Source organism: Molossus molossus, unplaced genomic scaffold, assembly GCF_014108415.1.
Source record: "Molossus molossus isolate mMolMol1 unplaced genomic scaffold, mMolMol1.p scaffold_m16_p_4, whole genome shotgun sequence".
In the NCBI taxonomy this organism is placed as follows: Eukaryota; Metazoa; Chordata; class Mammalia; order Chiroptera; family Molossidae; genus Molossus; species Molossus molossus.
In genome coordinates, this window is record NW_023425377.1 from 46,403,936 (window position 1) to 46,421,545 (window position 17,610).

Below are 17,610 nucleotides of genomic sequence, written 5' to 3' on the forward strand. Positions count from 1 at the left end.
TACTGTTTAATCTATAAACAAACACTTCTTTTCTTAAGTTTATCAAACCACCCTCTTATTCACCTTAAACCAATCACTTTCAGCACTCACTGAGGGGTGTCTTTCAGGTCAGCATCTTGGCTTTTTCACACATCACTGCCTCTGAAGCAGTGACTGGCTGAATGCTTCTCATTTATCCAAGTCAACAGCAGTTTTCTCACCTCTTCAACTGCCTGTGCTCATTGTTTCTTTCATACCCTTAGCAATATCAGCACTCTTGATGGCCTCTTTATGTTTTAAAATTGTGCTAATTGTCCGTTTTACCAGCAACAAAAGCAAAAAACAACAAAAATATTTACAGCACTATTTTCTGAGATGTTAATGATGCAATTTAGTGGTATGTAAACTGACTCACATTCTCTCCTTTTGTGTTCTGAGAGACACTTTTTGCCATGCTGATGTATCAGCATGAAAGGGTTGCCAGGTCCGGAACCTAACCAAGACATATTTTCCAGGAATGACTTGGTCAAGAACTGAAATGCTCCAGATGGGAGACATTCGAGAACTGAGGTTTGACTGTACTTGCGTCTTATGTGACAACATGTTCAAGCAAAGAAATTACCATCTTAATATGTTGTAACACTATAGCAGATTATTTCATTCAACCCTGATATATTTTTTTTTTTTGTATTCCTCACCTGAGGATATTTTTCCACTTATTATCAGAGTGGAAGGGAGGGAGGGAAGAAAAGAGACAGAGAGAAATATCAATGTGACAGACACACATCAACTGGTTGCCTCCTGCACGACCTGACCAGGGCTGGGAATGAACCGCAACTGAGATACGTGCCCTTGACCAGAATCGAATCCGTGACTCACCAGTCTGCGAGCCGACATGCTAACCACTGAGCCAAACCGGCCAGGGAAGCAACCCTGATATATTCTTAAATCACATTTAATTGTGCTTTGTAGCAAGTGATAACTAAATGTGTACATGGTTCCCATCTCTTTGACTTATTTCCCATACTCTAAGCATGCACATTTTCTTTCTGGAAAAAAAGAATGTGAAACCAAGACATAATATTTTTTGTGAACAAAGACACCTTATTATTCCGACCTGGCTGATAAGGTTCAAAAGCAGCTTTCCTTCAGAGCCAACCAGGCACGTGAGCAGCTGCGGGATCCAGGCCAGCCACTGGATGGGTGGCACGCCGATGCAGTACTTGTCGACAGCATCTGCCAAAGTGTTTTTATCATCATCGAAACTTAAAAGCCACAGCACCTAAGATAGAAGGAAAAATTCTATAATTGAATGAAAATTCTGAGTCCTTTAAGTGACTTTTTCCCAGCATTAAAATACTATATAGAGTAGTTTTATTGGAAGCATATCTACCAAAGGGTCAATAACATTGCTAATCTTAACATAAATAAAACCAAAAATTTGAACAGAGTTTTTTGTTTACATTTAGCTTCACTGCCAATCATTTAACTAATCCAATCAGCTAGCAATGGCCAGTGGCCCTAAGGAGGCAACAGGCAGACAGCAAGGGCCTGCTAACCTGTTAATTCACACTCGTGATCTCACCCAAAACAGGACTTTTGCTAAAAATCTTCAGATGACCACCACCCTAGTATCAGGTAGGCCACAAGTTGGCAGCCTAGTATCCAACGATGTCTGAAACGACATCTAGAAATAAGCGATTTTGAAGTCAGATATTTAAGTGGTTTCTTTGCGTCACAACAGCTGTTTTGTTTCTATAGTCAGCTGGAACTACTACATGCTGATATACATTCCAAATATTGGCATCAAGTCAAGGAATTCTAAAAATAGCCAAACCTTTAACAAACAGAAAAGAAGAATAACTCATTCTTAAAGTTTTCTGCAAGAATTAATTCTGGGCTGTATTTATGTTTGTAGCAGGGATGAGAGGGAGCAACAGTGAAGGACTCTCAGCTGATGACCATCATTGGACACATGTCAAATTGCCAATCCTGCCCTGGCCAGTTTGGCTCAGCGGTTAGAGCGTCGGCCTGCGGTCCGGAGAGACCTGGGTTCGGTTCCCGCTAAGGGCACGTACTTTGGTTGCAGTTTGTCCCCGGCCCTGGTTGGTCGTGCGGGTGGCAGCCACTCGATGTGTCCCTTTCACATCGATGTTTCTCTCTCTCTCCCTTCCCCTCTCTCCCTCCCACTCTATCTGTACAAAAAATGGAAAAATATCCTCGGGTGAGGATTAAAAACAAAACAAACAAACAAAATTGCCAATCCTGTGCCTGGTGTTATACTGGGGCAATGGAGGATGAGAATGCCAGCAAGTGTGACCTCACCCTGTAGTGTATGCAGAAACCAAGTGATTCAACATGACCTGTGACTAGAGCTGACAGGCTCTATGACCATGTGCACTGTCCCTGCAGGTGAGAGATCAGAATCTAACAGGTATCTACCAGGTAAGTTCTTGCAGACCCCTCATCGGTCTGCAGGAATCTCTGTCCAGTGTGCAGTCTCACAGAGAACATTAGACTTAAGACCTAACACACAAACTCCAGGCTTGGTTTTGCTTAAATGTCCTGGGACTCTGAGTATGTCCAGACCTCAGTTTTCTCAGCTTTAAAATTCAACTATGACCTTTCTTATCCCATAAAAAAAATAAAAAAAAATAAATAAATACAAAATTGAACTATGAAAGCTACTTTGAAGAGTGATAAAAATGGAGAGTTAAGGCATGAAATAAGCCTCTTACCCAGCATGAATTCGGAAATAGCTGAAATGTCATCCAAACTTGAAGGCTACCAGATTGAACTATGGTCAAAGCTAATTATTTTGGCCTCACCTTAGCTAAGTATTTCCTCGATTTGCTCTCGTTCTGATGCCGGCATGCATGCAGGTAACAGGTAATGGCTGACACTCCAAGATGCAGCTGCCGTTCCTTCACAAAGATGTTCTCCAGGTAATCGCCCCACATGGCCCAAGCCTTCACCAGCACATCATGCATCTGCACAGCTGCAGAAAAGGCTTTGTTTGCTTCCTCAGACCTGTGAAGACACAAATCAAAACATTAATTTGTTTTTTTAATGTGAACTTCACATACAAAAAAAAAATCAACCGTTTAAAAGTAAACAACGATTCAGAGACATTTAGTACATTCATACACATAAAACAAACAGGTTGTGCAGCTACCTCCTCCCCATGTAGTGCCAAATCATTTTCATCATCCCAAAAGAAAACCCCTAGCCATTAAGCAGTCACTCTCCATTACCCACAATCTCTAGCGACCACCAATCTACCTGCTGTCTCTATGTAGTATTTACCAATTCTACATATTTCATGTTAAGGGAATTACACATGTGATTTTGTATGTGTCTGGTTTTTAACTTAGCATAAAGTGAAGCATGTATTAGCACTTTATGCCTTTTTAAGCCTGAATACTGTTCCACTACCTGTATATGCTACATTTAATTTATCCATTTTTTTGAGTTGTTTTAACGTTCTAGCTACTATGAGTCATACGAACTACTGTGAACATTCATGAACAAGCACCTCTGTGAGAACACATTTTCAATTATTTTGTGTATATACCAAGGAGTGGAACTGCTGGGTACTATGATAATCCCATGTTTAGTTTTTTTAAAACCTGCAAAACTGTTTTCCACAGTGGTTGCAACATGTCAGAATCACAGCAACAATGAACAAGATCCCAAAGAGAACTACACACCCATGTCTATCTTTCTTTCTTTCCTTTCCCTTTCTTTCTTTCTTTCTTTCTTTCTTTCTTTCTTTCTTTCTTTCTTTCTTTCTTTCATTCATTCATTCATTCATTCATTCATTTATTTTTGGTATGTACCCCTAGCGAGAACCGAATCCGGGACTCTCTGGTCCACAGGCTGACGCTCCAACCGCTAAGCCAAACTGGCCAGGGCAGTAGGATTCTTTATATACAGGCATCCCTCGCCACTTTGCGCTTCGACTTTCAGTTTTTTCAAATAAAAAACCGCGATAGAGTGAAGCCATGAAACTTGAAGCACAAAGTGGCGAGGACGACTGGTTTATGAGCCCACAGTTAATATACTCAAAGATGAATAACTAAAACATTTTTTTTTGTTTTATTTTATAATTTTATTTTTGTTACAGATGTTTCTCCTTTTTTACCCCATTGACACCCTCCTCCCCACCCCCACCCCCGGCCCCCCCGGCTTTGTTGTCCATGTCCAATGGTCATGCATACATGCATATTAGGTTCTGTGGTTTATCTCTTCCCACCCGCCACCACCCCCTCTTCTGAGGGTTGTCAATCTGTATCCTACTTCCATGTTTCTGGGTCTACCCTATTCCTCAGACCGTTATATGCATTATATTCCACATATAAAAGAAATCATGTGGTATTTGTCTTTTTCTGCTTAGCTTGTTTCACTTAGGATAATACTTTCCAGGTCCCTCCATGTCATCTTAAAGAATAAGAGATCTTTCTTTCTTACAGCTGCATAGTACTCCATTGTGTATATGTACCACTGCTTTTTTTATCCATTTGTCTACTGATGGACACTTGGGCTGTTTCAAGATCTTAGCTATTGTAAATAGTGCTGGTATAAACATGGGGGTACATATATTCTTCCTCATTGGTGTTTCAGGCTTCTTAGGGTATATTCCTGGAAGCGGGATCACTGGGTCAAATGGGAGTTCAATTTTTAATTTTTTGAGGTAACACCATATTGTTTTCCATAGTGGATGCACCAGTCTGCATTCCCACCAGCAGTGTACTAGATAGTGTCCTCTTTTCTCCACACCCTCGCCAACACTTGTTTGATGATTTGTTGATGGCGGCCATTCTGACAGGTGTGAGGTGATACCTCATTGTTGTTTTAATTTGCATCTCTGATGATTAGTGATGTTGAGCATTTCTTCATACGTCTCTCAGTCATTTGTATGTCCTGTTTGGAGAGGTGTCTATTTTGCTCCTCTGCCTATTTTTTTTTTTTTTTTTTTCCATTCTTTGTTCAGGTAGAGTGGGAGGGAGAGAGAGGAACACAGACAGAGAGAGAGAAACATCGATGTGAAAGGAACACATTGAGTGGCTGCCACCCGCACAACGGACCAGGGCCGGGGACAAACTGCAACCGAGGTACGCGCCCTTAGCGGGAACCGAACCCAGGTCTCTCAGGACCGCAGGCCGACGCTCTAACCGCTGAGCCAAACCGGCCAGAGCTCCTCTGCCTATTTTTTAATTGGGTTCTTTGTCCTCCTTTTGTTGAGTTGTATGAGTACACTATATATTTTGGAAATTAACCCCTTATCTGATGTATCATTGGTAATGATGTTCTCCCATACAATGGGTTGCCTTTACATTTTAATGGTTGTTTCTTTTGCTGTGCAGCTTTTTAGTTTGATGTAGTCCCATGTGTTCATTTTTCCCTTTGTTTCTGTTGCCTTAGGTGATGTAGCAGTGAAAATTCTGCTGTGTATACTATCCGAAATTTTGTTGCCTACATTTTCTTATAGAATTTTTATGGATTCACGGGTTACATTTAATTCCTTTTTCCATTTTGAGTTTATTCTTGTGTATAGTGTAAGTTGATGGTCTAGTTTCATATTTTTGCATGTAGCTGTCCAATTTTCCCAACACCATTTATTAAAGAGGCTGTCTTTACTCCATTGTATGCTCTTGCCTCCTTTGTCAAATGTTAATTAAGCATAATGTCTTGGGTCTATTTCTGGGTTTTCTATTCTGTTCCACTGGTCTATATGCCTGTTCTTGTTCCAATACCAAGCTGTTTTGATTACAGTAGCTTTAAAGTATAACCTGATATTTGGTATTCTGATCCCACCTAATTTGTCCTTTTTTTTTCAAGATTGCTGTGGCTATTCGGGGTCTTTTTTGGTTCCACGTGAACTTTTGAAGTATTTGTTCTAGTTCTGTGAAATATGTCGTTGGTATTTTGATGGGGATTGCATTGAATCTATAGATTGCTTTGGGTAATAAGGACATTTTAATGATATTAATTTTTGAATCCATGAACGAGGTATGTGCTTCCACTTTTTTATACCTTCCTCTATTTCTTTTCTCAATATACTGTAGTTTTCTGCAAATAGGTCCTTTACTTCTTTGGTTACGTTTATTACTGGGTATCTTAATTTTTTTGCCACGATGGTAAATGGGATTGTTTTTTCAGTTTCTCTTTCTATGACTTCATCATTGGTGTATAAGAATGGAGTCGATTTCTTGATGTTAATTTTGTATCCTACTACTTTGCCAAATTCATTTATTACGTCTAGTAGATTTCTGATAAAGTCTTTAGGGTTTTCTATGTATAATATCATGTCATCTGCAAATAATGAGTTTCATTTCCTCCCTTCCAATTTGGATCGCTTTTATTTTTTCTTCATGTCTGATTGCTGTGGCTAAGACTTCCAGTACAATATTAAATAAGAGTAGCGAAAATGGACACCCTGTCTTGTTCCTTTTCTTAAGGGAAATGATTTTACTTTCTGCTCAGAGAATGATGTTGGGTGTAGGTCTTTCATATATGGCCTTTATTATGTCGAGATATGATCCCTCTATTCCCACTTTGCTGAGTGTCTTTATCAGAAATGGATGTTGGATTTTATCAAATGCTTTTACAGCATCTATTGATATGATCATGTGGTTATTATACTTCATTTTGTTTATGTGGTGTATCAAATTTATTGATTTGTGAATATGGTACCATCCTTGCATCCCTGGGATGAATCCCACTTGATCATGGTGAATACTTTTTTTGATGTATTGCTGGATCCGATTTGCTAGTATTTTCTTCAGGATTTTGGCATCTATGTTCATCAGGAATATTGGCCTGTAGTTTTCTTTCTTTGTAGTGTCTTTTTCTGGTTTGGAATTAGGATTATGCTGGCCTCATAAAACAAGTTTGGAAGTCTTCCTTCTTGAATTTTTTGAAATAGTTTGAGGAGAATGGGTGTTAGTTCTTTTTTGAATGTTTGGTAAAACTCCCCCTTGAAGCCATCTGGGCCTGAGCTTTTGTTTGCTGGGAGAGTCTTGATTACCTCTTCAATTTCCTTAGTTGTTATTGGTCTGTTCAAGTTTTCTCTCTCTTCCTGGTCCAGTTTTGGGAGACTGTGTGTTTCTAGAAATTTGTCCATTTCCCTTAGATGGTCAAATTTGTTGCCATACAATGTTCATAGTAGCTGTTAACGATCTTTTGTATTTCTGTGGTGTCAGTTGTTACTTCTCTTTCATTTCTGATTTTGTGCATTTGGGTTCTCTCTCTTTGTTTCTTGGTGAGTCTAGCTAAGGGTCCATCAATCTTGTTTATCTTTTCGGAAAACCTGCTCTTTGTTTCACTGATCCTTTGAATTGTTTTTTTTTTTTTTTTTTTTTTGGTCTCTATGTCATTTATTTCTGCTCTGATCTTTACAGTTTCCTTCCTTCTACCTGCTCTGGGGTTTTCTTTTTGTTTGCTTTCTAATTCTTTAAGTTGTAAGGTTAGACAATCAATTAGAAATTTTTCTTGTTGCGTGAGGTAGGCCGGTAGTGCTATGAACTTCCCTCTCAGAACTGCTTTTGCTGCATCCCATAGATTTTGTATTGTTGTGTGTTCATTTTCATTGGTTTCCAGGAAGTTTTTAATTTCTTCCTTGATCTCCTCGGTAACCCATTCATTGTTTAATAACATGCTATTTAGCCTCCATGTGTTCCAATGCCCTTGCATGTTTTTGTTGCAATTTATTTCTAGTTTCATGCCATTGTGATCTGAGAAGATGCTTAATATGATTTCAATCTTCTTGAACTTGTAGAGATTTAGTTTGTGTCCTATTATGTGGTCTATCTTTGAGAATGCCCCATGTGCACGTGATAAGAATGTGAATTCTGTAGTTTTGGGGTGTAATTCTCTGTAGATATCTATTAAATCCATTTGGTCTAGTGCTTCATTTAGAGTCTCTGTTTCCTTGCTAATTTTTTGTCTAGAGGATCTATCCAGTGGTGTCAACGGGGTTTTGAAGTCCCCTACTATGATTGTATTGCTATTGATTTCTCCTTGGAAGTCCTCCAAAAGATCTTTAATATATTTTGGTGCTCTTATATTGGGCGCATATATGTTTACCAAGGTTATGTCTTCCTATTAGATATATCCTTTCAATATTATGTAGTGGCCTTCTTTGTCTCTAGTTATGGTCTTCATTTTGCAATCTATTTGATCAGATATGAGAATTGCTACCCCAGCTTATCTTTGCTTTCTGTTTGCTTGGAAAAATTTTTTCCATCCCTTCACTTTCAACCTATGTGAGTCTTTTGTTGTGAGGTGGGTCTCTTGTAAACAACGTATAGATGAGTCATGCTTTCTTATCCAATCAGCTAGTCTGTGTCTTTTTATGGGAGCACTCAGTCCATTTACATTTAAGGTGATTATTGATATGTACTTATTTATTGCCATTTTTGTTTAGTTTGGTTATATTTTTCTTACTATTTCTTCTGCTAATTACAGCAGTCCTTTTAACATTTCTTGTAGTGCTGATTTGGTGCTAAAGTATTCCCTTAGACTTTTTTTTTTTTGTCTGGGAAGCTCTTTATTTGACCTTCTATTTTGAATGGCAGCCTTGCTGGGTAGAGTAGTTTTGAATTCAGATCCTTGTTTTTCATGACCTTGAATACTTCATGCCATTCCCTTCTGGCCTGTAGTGTTTCTGTTGAGAAGTCGGCTGAGAGCCTTATGGGGGCTCCTTTATAGGTAACCTGTTGCTTATCTCTTGCTGCTTTTAGGATTCTCTTTGTCTTCCATTTTTGGCATTTTAATTACTATATGTCTTGGTGTGGGCCTGTTTGGGTTCTTCTTACTTGGGACTCTCTGTGCTTCTTGAACTTGAATGCCTTCTTCCTTCACCAAATTAGGGAAGTTTTCTGTCACTATTTCTTTTAATATATTCTCTAACCCTTGTTCATTTTCTTCTTATTCCGGGACTCCTATGATGGGAATGTTATTACGTTTCCAGTTGTCCCACAGTTCTCTTAAGCTGCCTTCCTGTTTTTTAATCGTTTTTTCCTTTTAGTTTTCCGATTGGTTGATTTTTTCTACCCTGTCTTCTAATTCACTCATCTGGTCCTCAGCTCCCTCTACTCTGCTCTTTAGACCTTCCAATGTGTTCTTTATTTCTGATATGTCACTCTTGATCTCTTCTTGGTGGTTTTTAATTTCCAACTGGTTTATTTTCAGCATCTCTATGTCCTTACTCATGCTGTTGAGCTTCCTCAAGATCATGGCCCTGAATTCTAGCTCTGTTAACTTCCCTAACTGCTCCACATTGTATCATCTTTGGTGGAGGTCTCTTGTTCTTTCATTTGCCTTGTTTCTGTGTTTCACCATTTTGGCTATCCCAGTGGGGTTTGGAGCCTGCCAAGTGTTTCCTGTGTGTGTTAGTGTTCTGCTGTTTGTGCCTACCTCTCCTGGGTTTAGATGAGCAAGAGAGGACCCATGTAAACACCACTGTCAAGCCTTACTTTCCTGGTTAGAGTTGCTAGCCCAGGAATGGTACTGTTATCCTCTAGCTTTTTGCCTGAAGGCTAGCAGTCCCGGTTACTTGAAGAGTTTTGGGTTGTTAGTTGATTAAAAACCTCCCTCTGGTGCTCAGTGTAAGGGGATTTTCCGAGGGTGGGGCAGATGCTGGATGTTAGTAAGCTTCAATTTGCATTTCAATGGCCCACAGGGTGGGGCTGAATCTCCAAGGGAGGGGCTGCTGCCTCTCCCCAGAGCCCTGGGAAGGAGCAATATGGCCACCGTCCTGCATGTCTGCAACTCAGCAAAAGCTCTGGGCACCCTCCAAATCCCGAGTGTCTCCACACAGTTACAGTCCAGTTTGCCCTCCCTCTGCCGGAACCCAAGGTGAGTGGCTGTGGCTATTTCAGCCTCTGTCCCGCTCTGCACTGTGGAGCCGCTTGGGAGTTTAATCCGAGGGCGCTGCTCACAGCTAAGGCCACTGCTGCCGACCATGGGCTCCCAGCCCGTCTCACACCTTCGCAATCCTACCAGGATCGCGTCAGTGTCCCTAGTTATATGGTCTTTGCAACCTGCTTTTCTGTTGCTTTTTCCCGTTAATTTGTCTGTGTTTTAGTTGTAATTCCAGTTTGGTCCTGGGAGACGGCCTGTGTAGCTTCCATTCACTCCGCCGCCATTATGGAATCTCTTCCTGCTCTATCTCGAACAACTAAAATATTTTCCTCTGAGATCAGGAACAAGTGAATGATGCTCATTTTCACCGCTTCTAATTAAACTTAGTGCTGGAATTCTTAACCAGAGCAATTAGGCATGCAGATTGGATAGAAAAACGCAAACTATCTCTATTTTCAGATTACATGATCTTATGTACAGAAAACATTAAAAAAGTCACAAAAAAACTATTAGAGCATATAAATTCAGCAAAGTTTAAAAATATTAAAATCCAGTTGTATTTCTATACCTTAGTAATAGACAATCTGAAAATAAAATTAAGAAAACATTTTATAATATCAAAAGAAATAAAATATTTAAGAATAAAATTAACATAAGAAATACAGGATTTGTACATTAAAAATTATAAAGCATTGTTGATGACCTAAGTAAATAAATCCTGTGTTCATTGATCAGAGATTTAATACTGTTACAGTAGTAATACCAACCCCCAAATTAATCTATAGATTCACTGCAATCCCTATCATAATTCCAACTGTCATTTTTTGGGGGGTATGTGACCGTAGCGGAAACTGAACCTGAGACTCTGGTCCGCAGGCCACCGCTCCAACCGCTGAGCCAAACCGGCCAGGGCCCAACTGTCATTTTTGCAGAAATAATCTAAAATTCATATGGAAATGTAAGGGACCCCAAAAGGTCAAAACAATCTTGAAAAAGAATAAACTTGGAGAACACGCCCTGACCTCAAAACTTACTCTAAAGCAGCAGCAATCAAAGAAGTGTGGCAGTAGTGTAAGGGTAAATTACACATCAGTGGAACAGAACTGAGTGTCCAGAAATAAAGCTATACATTTCTGATTAACTGATTCAGAGTTAAGATCCTTCGATGGGGGAAAGAAGAGTCTTTTCAACAAATGGTGCTGGGAACAACATGATATACACATGCAAAAGAATGAATTTTGGCCTGGCTGGTGTGGCTCAGTGGATTGAGCATCATCTAGTCAGGGCATATGCCTGGGATGAGTGTTCGATCCCCTGTAGGGTTGTGTGCAGGAGGCAGCTGATCGATGTTTCTCTCTCACATCAATGTTTCTCTCTCTCTCTCCAAAAAAAAAACAATCAATAAATACCTATTTAAAAAAAATAGAATAATTTTTGGACAACTATCCTCATGCCATATTAAAAAATTAACTCAAAATGGATTAAAGATGTAAATTTAAGAGCTAAAATTATAAAAAAAAAATTTATAGAAGAAACTATAGGAGTATAAATGCACATGATCTTGGATTAAGCAATGGTGTCTTAGATACAAAACCAAAAGTATAAGAAACAAAAAATTTATATATTGGACTCATCATAATGATAAACTTTGCGCATTAAGGACACTATCAAAAAAGTAAAAAGATCATCTACAGAATGTGAGAAAATATTTGCAAATTATGTATCTGAAAGAAATACACCCACACATTTAAGAACTAAGACTCAACAATAAGTCAAATTCCAAATTTAAAAATGAGCAAAGTAACCAAATAGATTTTTTTTCTATAGAAAAGATACACAAATGGCACAAAAGCACCTAAAAGATGCTAAACATCCTTAGTCATAAGAAAACTGCAAATCAGCCCTGGCCGGTTTGGCTCAGCAGTTAGAGCTTTGGCCTGCGGTCTGGAGAGACACGGGTTCGGTTTCCGCTAAGGGCATGTACCTCAGTTGCAGTTTGTCCCCAGCCCTGGTTGGGTCGTGTGGATGGCAGCCACTTGATGTGTCCCTTTCACATTGATGTTTCTCTCTCTCCCTCTCTCTCCCATTCGATCTGAACAAAATATCCTTGGGTGAGGATAAAAAAAAAAGAAGAAAAATGCAAATCACCCACAATGAGATACCACTGCATAGTCACTAGGATAGCCATAATCAGAAAAATGGAAAATAACAAGTGCTGGCAAAGAGGGAGAGAAACTGGAAACCACAATCCTGGTGGGAATTAAAATGGAACACTGTAGAACACTGGCAGTTTCTCAAAAGGATAAAGTACCACGTAACCCAGAAATTCTACTCCTAGGTACATACTCAAGAAAACCAAAAACATGCTCACACAAAACCTTGTACATGAATGCTCACAGCAGCATTATTTATAATCAGCTGAAAAGTGGAAACAACCCAAATGTCCATCAATTGTTTATGAATAGTATTCAGCCATGAAAAGGAACAAAGCACTGACACATGCTACAACATGGATGGACCTTGAAAACATGCTAAAAAGCCAGATTGAAAAGGTCACGTTGTATATGACTCTTATTTACGTGAAATGTTGGGAACAGGCAAATCACAGAGACAGAAAGTAAGTTAGTGGTTGTCAGAGGACAAAGGAAGGGGAGACTAGGAAGAGACTGCTAACAGGTATGTTGTTTCTTTTGGGGATGATGGAAATGTTCTAGAATTAGCGAGTGATGATGATTGCAGGATATTGTGAATATACTAAAATCCACTAAATTGCACACTTTCAAATGATGTATTTTGTCATGTGAATTTAAAACATATTTTAAGAGGATAAAACCCTATCATACTGACAAAATCACTTCTTTAATTAAAAATAAGTTTAAATGTAACCCCTATAATTAAAAATGTGAAAGGTGGGCTTTCAAGTTCTCTCTATATAAGGCAACAGATAGCATCTTCTAAGTATGTGTCATTTGTACATTTTATACAATTTCATATGATGTTCATTTCCCTAAAACAAGGTTTAGCTACCTTTTTCTGTGATGGCTAATTAGAAAATATTTTAGGCTTTGCGAGCCATATAATTTCTGTCACAACTCAACTCTGTGGCTGTATCATGAAGAGCCATAGACACATCAGTGGTGTGGGCATGCTCCAGTACATAATTTACAAAAACCAGACACTGGCTGGATTTGGCCTGAGGGCCATAGGTAACTGACCCCCTGCTCTTAAATAAGAATCATTTCCATAAAAGGGATCAACTCTGCTCCCAAATTGGGACATGGGGGAATAAATCCATGTTATCAGCCATTCTGTCTTTAAGCAACTCCTTTTTAAAAACGCTTTTAAGTTACTACACATCAAAATGGCTTATCGATGGGCTGTAAGTTACTCTCTCTGCAGAGGTATAACACCTGAAAACACAACACCTGACAACTATCACTGAATCATACCAATTTCCAACTTGACCATCACATTGGCTTCAAGTAATAAATAACCATTTAAAAAATTTGATGAGTTTTTCTCTTATTCTCCTCCTATGTCACATACATACTTGTTGATCTGAGCCAAGAACATTCCCTTCAGTGCATAAAATTCAGCTGTCATCTCTTTCGTGAAGTATTTTAAGTTTGTAGATTCTATAACTTCAAGGCCCTGTTTTTAAAAAAGTGCAGGAAAAAGTTATTGAAATTTCTAGACAATATAATAATTTCCTTAGAATATTAATCTAGGCAGTAAGTCCTAACGGTCATTGACAAATATACTTTAAATTGACAACAGATTTGCCTACCATGAATATCTGTTGATAAGTATTATCTAAAATGAATCACTAAATGCTAAATTCAGTTCTAAACATGTTATGGGGAGTTTCTCCAAGCTTTATATGTCTAAACAGTTTCATTGGTTTTATTAATATTCCTCTGAACATAGCCAAAATGTACCTTACAACACCCTCATACTTCTGCAGTTTTTAATTTTTTTCCTTAAATACATTAACCAAGTATATGGTAGAACAGAGACAATAAACTATAATTCAAATAGTCAAGTGGTACCCTGGCTGGTGTGGTTCGGCTGGTTGAAGCATCATCCCATACACCAAAAGGTAGCAGGTTCAATTCCTGGTCAGCACACATACCCAGGTTACAGGTACGGGTTAGACCCTTAGTCTAGGCACATGCATGAGACAACAATCAACGTTTCACTCTCACATTGATGTTTCTCTCTAAAATCAATAAAAGCATGTCTTCAAGCAGTTTCCTTTCCCTTTCTTGTTTAGGAAGGACTGTGTCCCCCTATTAATGCTGTATTTGTAGAAAGTTCTAACCCTCCTTCTCTATTATCTGAACCAAGAGTTTCCATGTGGACACTCTCATCCTTCTTTTTTTAATTCTTTTTCAGATAGAGAGGGAGGAAGAGAGAGAGAGAAACATTAACATGAGAGAGACACACCTAGTGGTTGCCACCCACACGACCCCAACCGGGGCCAAGGACAAACTCAACCAAGGTACATGCCCTTAGCGGAAACCAAAACTGGTCCTCTCTGGTCCACGGGCTGACGCTCTAACTGCTGAGCCAAACTGGCCAGGGCTCTCTCATCCTTCTTTACTGGACTTGCTGAGCACAGGGGCAGGCAGCAGGACCCGCTGGCACTCTACCTGCATACACTCGTTTTTCCCCATGACTCCTGCCAGTTGGAGGTAGCATTTGACTTGCTGTCGAATCTTCTGGAAGCAATCCACGATAGGAACAGTTGGAATAGTATGAATACGACTTAATATATCCAGAGCTACATTGACCAGTCCTTGTTTTCGGGCAATTTTTCCATACTGGATGATTGCTGAAGCTGACGCATGAACCCCAAGCATAGCATTGTTTGAACTTGGATCATGCTGAGAACTATTTTCATATGCAGTTACAATAGCTAGAGAGCAAAGAAATGAGTTATCAGTCCATGCCAAACATTTTCAAAGTGTCCCACAATAAAGCTTAAATAAAAAAATGAAAACACACATGGCTTATGAAGATGGGAAGCTCTGAAACAAACTCTCCTTACTTTTCCTTTTATTTATATCAAAAGGAAGATATAAAAAGCACTAACTATTGAGTTGAGTGTCACCATTTTGGCTAATTAACTCATGAAGGTTGCTCTAAAGAGATGCAGGTTTAGAGTATGAGCAGAGGGGACCAGAAAACTGGAGAAGGCTACACACAGTCACCTGAGAGCAGCTCTTCCAGGGATGAAGGGGAAGGTGGTGGGGGACTTCAAAACAAAGAGCCAAAACCCAGAGCTCTGATTGCACTGCCCTGAGCCGCTGATGCACCAAGCAGTGTCAAGCAGTGTCAAGTAGCACTTCTGTTCTAGCTACAAAAAATTTAACAGGTAGGAAAAATCCTTCCCATCTTTCACCACCTTCATCTTGGTCTCACTATACCACCATCTCCCATACCCACCAAAAAATAGAAAATCTGGCAAAAGAAAAATAAAACAAAACCAAGACATGAAACCAGAACAGTGGGTGTCTGGAAAATTACATGATGAGTGCATGCCGGACCAGGTAGGTTTACCCTGGTAATGATGCTGCCGCCACATGAAGACACTGCTCCAGTGGGACAAGTCGTCAGACACAATGGGCAGCCTGTTCCTCCAGGTCTTCACCACCGTCTTCATGTCATGCAGGCTGTTGTTCCTTCCCAGGTTGGTCGGCTGTAAACCTGCATTTATTTGCGCAGCTTCCTGAAGTTCAATGATTTGCTGGGCAGCCTGAATGGGACCAACATAAGACATTCCACAGTAAACATTATATCAAAGATCACATGAGAAAATAAACCTGAGTCAATTAGCAATCTGATTTATTGTAAAAATCTCATAATTTGATTATGAAAGAAAGCACTCTTATAGATACCTTAGACTGCACATTTAACTTATTCTTTACCTACTCTCCTAATCTCCCCAATTTTAAAAACCTCAGCTCTGTGGCCACTGTGAGATAGGATATGGGGAGAAGAATGGTGTAGATACCAAAACTTGCTAACAGGTAGTCCCCAAAACAATTCTCTCTTTGACAACTATAGTTGGCTTTCTCTACCAATGTCTAAGAAGAAAACAGCCTAGTCTGCCTGCCCTCAAGCTTTCCTTCCATCAACATTTATAATCCAACAGCCATAGTAGGCATTTTAGAAAATGGTTCCGATGATTTCTTTAAGCTGGTAGACATTTTCAATCACATCCCTTTTGAGTCTGTCGTTTACTACTTTTTAAACCTCAGATGTGTTGCTAGCTCTAAACTTCTGGTGCCAATGTCTTTAGGACCCTGGCCACAATTTTGAGTCTATCCAAATTCTAGCCGTTAATTTCCACCTTCTCCTCCCATGGGGATTTCTCCTACCTGCATGACACTGAATCATAGTCTCCTCACAATTATTTTAAATTTTGCCTCTTATAGATATGTCATATTTCTCCAGTTGAATGCTCCTTTGAGGCTGAATCTACGCTTAAAAATTTTTTTTATCTCCCAAACACAGAACCTAGGTCAGTACTCAATATCTTAGGTCTGAATTTTTTAATTGCCTACAAGAACCCTGGCTGGTGTGGCTTATTTCGTTGGGCAATGAGCCATGTACCGCAAGGTCACTGGTTCTATTCCCAGTAGGGGCATATGCCCGGGTTTCAGGCATGATATCAAGGCAGCATGCAGGAGGCAGCCAATCAATGTTTCTTGCTCGCTCTTTCTCCCTCTCCCTCTCTAAACATCAATAAAAATTTTTTAAATCTTTAAAAAGTTGCCTATAAGAATTATGTATATTTCAAGTTTAGTTCATTCCAGGTAGATTTCTAAAACCTTTATCTAATCCTCCCTCCCAACAAAAGTTTACTGAAAATAGAATGGGATATTTGTTTTATAACAGCTTTACTGAGATATAATTAAAACATCAAAATTACCTCTTAAAGTGTACAATTCAGTAGTTCCAGAATCATATAACCATTACCACTAACTAACTATAAAACCTTTACATCATTTCCAGAAGCCTTGAACCCATTGGTAGCCACCCTCCATTTTTCCTCCCTCGGAAGGTGACAACCACTAATCTGCTGTTTCCATGAATTTGCCTATTCTGAACATTTCATATAAATGGAATCATACAATATGTGACCTTCTGCGTCTGGCTTCTTCACTTAACATACATACAAGGTTTACCTAAGCTGCAATATACTATCAGTATGTTATTTCCTTTTTCATTGCTGAATAAGGCTCCATGTCATGGATAGTCCACATTTTATTTATACACTTATCAGTTGATGGTCATTTGGGTTATTTCCACATTTTAGCTATTACGAATATTTACTGCTCTGAACATTTATATATAAGTTTTTGAGTGGCCAAACTAGGAGTGAAAATGCTAAATCATATCACAATTCCATATTTAATATTTTGAGAAATTATCAGATTGTTTCCAAAGAGACAGAACTCTTTTACATTCCCACCAGCACTATATGAAGATTCCATTTTCTCTGTACCCTCACCAACATTTTTTATTGTCTTTTTTTATTCTAGCTATGATAGTGGGTGTGGTTTTCTCATTTTGGTTTTGATTTGTACTTCCCTAATGACTAATGATGTTGAGCATCTATCTTTTCAGGTGCTTATAGGTAATTCATATATCTTCTCTAGAGAAATGTTTATTCAGATCTTTTGTCCATTTTTAAATTGGGTTGTCTTTCATTGTTGACTTACAAGAGTTCTTTATCCACTCAATAAAAGTCCTTTA

The 17,610-nt window shown here is 39.0% G+C and overlaps 1 protein-coding gene across 7 annotated transcripts in view; it reads right to left on the minus strand.

Moving 5' to 3' along the window:
* LOC118616029 (transformation/transcription domain associated protein) overlaps positions 1–17,610 on the minus strand; it is a 173,004-nt gene that overhangs the window by 32,796 nt on the left and 122,598 nt on the right. For 4 of the 7 annotated variants that reach the window (XM_036241367.1, XM_036241370.1, XM_036241371.1 and 1 more), the window contains 5 exons: positions 15,409–15,604; positions 14,499–14,764; positions 13,397–13,497; positions 2,808–3,009; positions 1,097–1,261 (listed from right to left, as the gene is read on the minus strand). In XM_036241367.1, coding sequence (XP_036097260.1) covers positions 1,097–1,261; positions 2,808–3,009; positions 13,397–13,497; positions 14,499–14,764; positions 15,409–15,604 — 930 coding nt within the window. Of the gene's footprint in view, positions 1–1,096; positions 1,262–2,807; positions 3,010–13,396; positions 13,498–14,498; positions 14,765–15,375; positions 15,605–17,610 lie in introns of all 7 variants that reach the window. The other 3 variants (XM_036241369.1, XM_036241366.1, XM_036241368.1) reach the window with 1 other exon arrangement.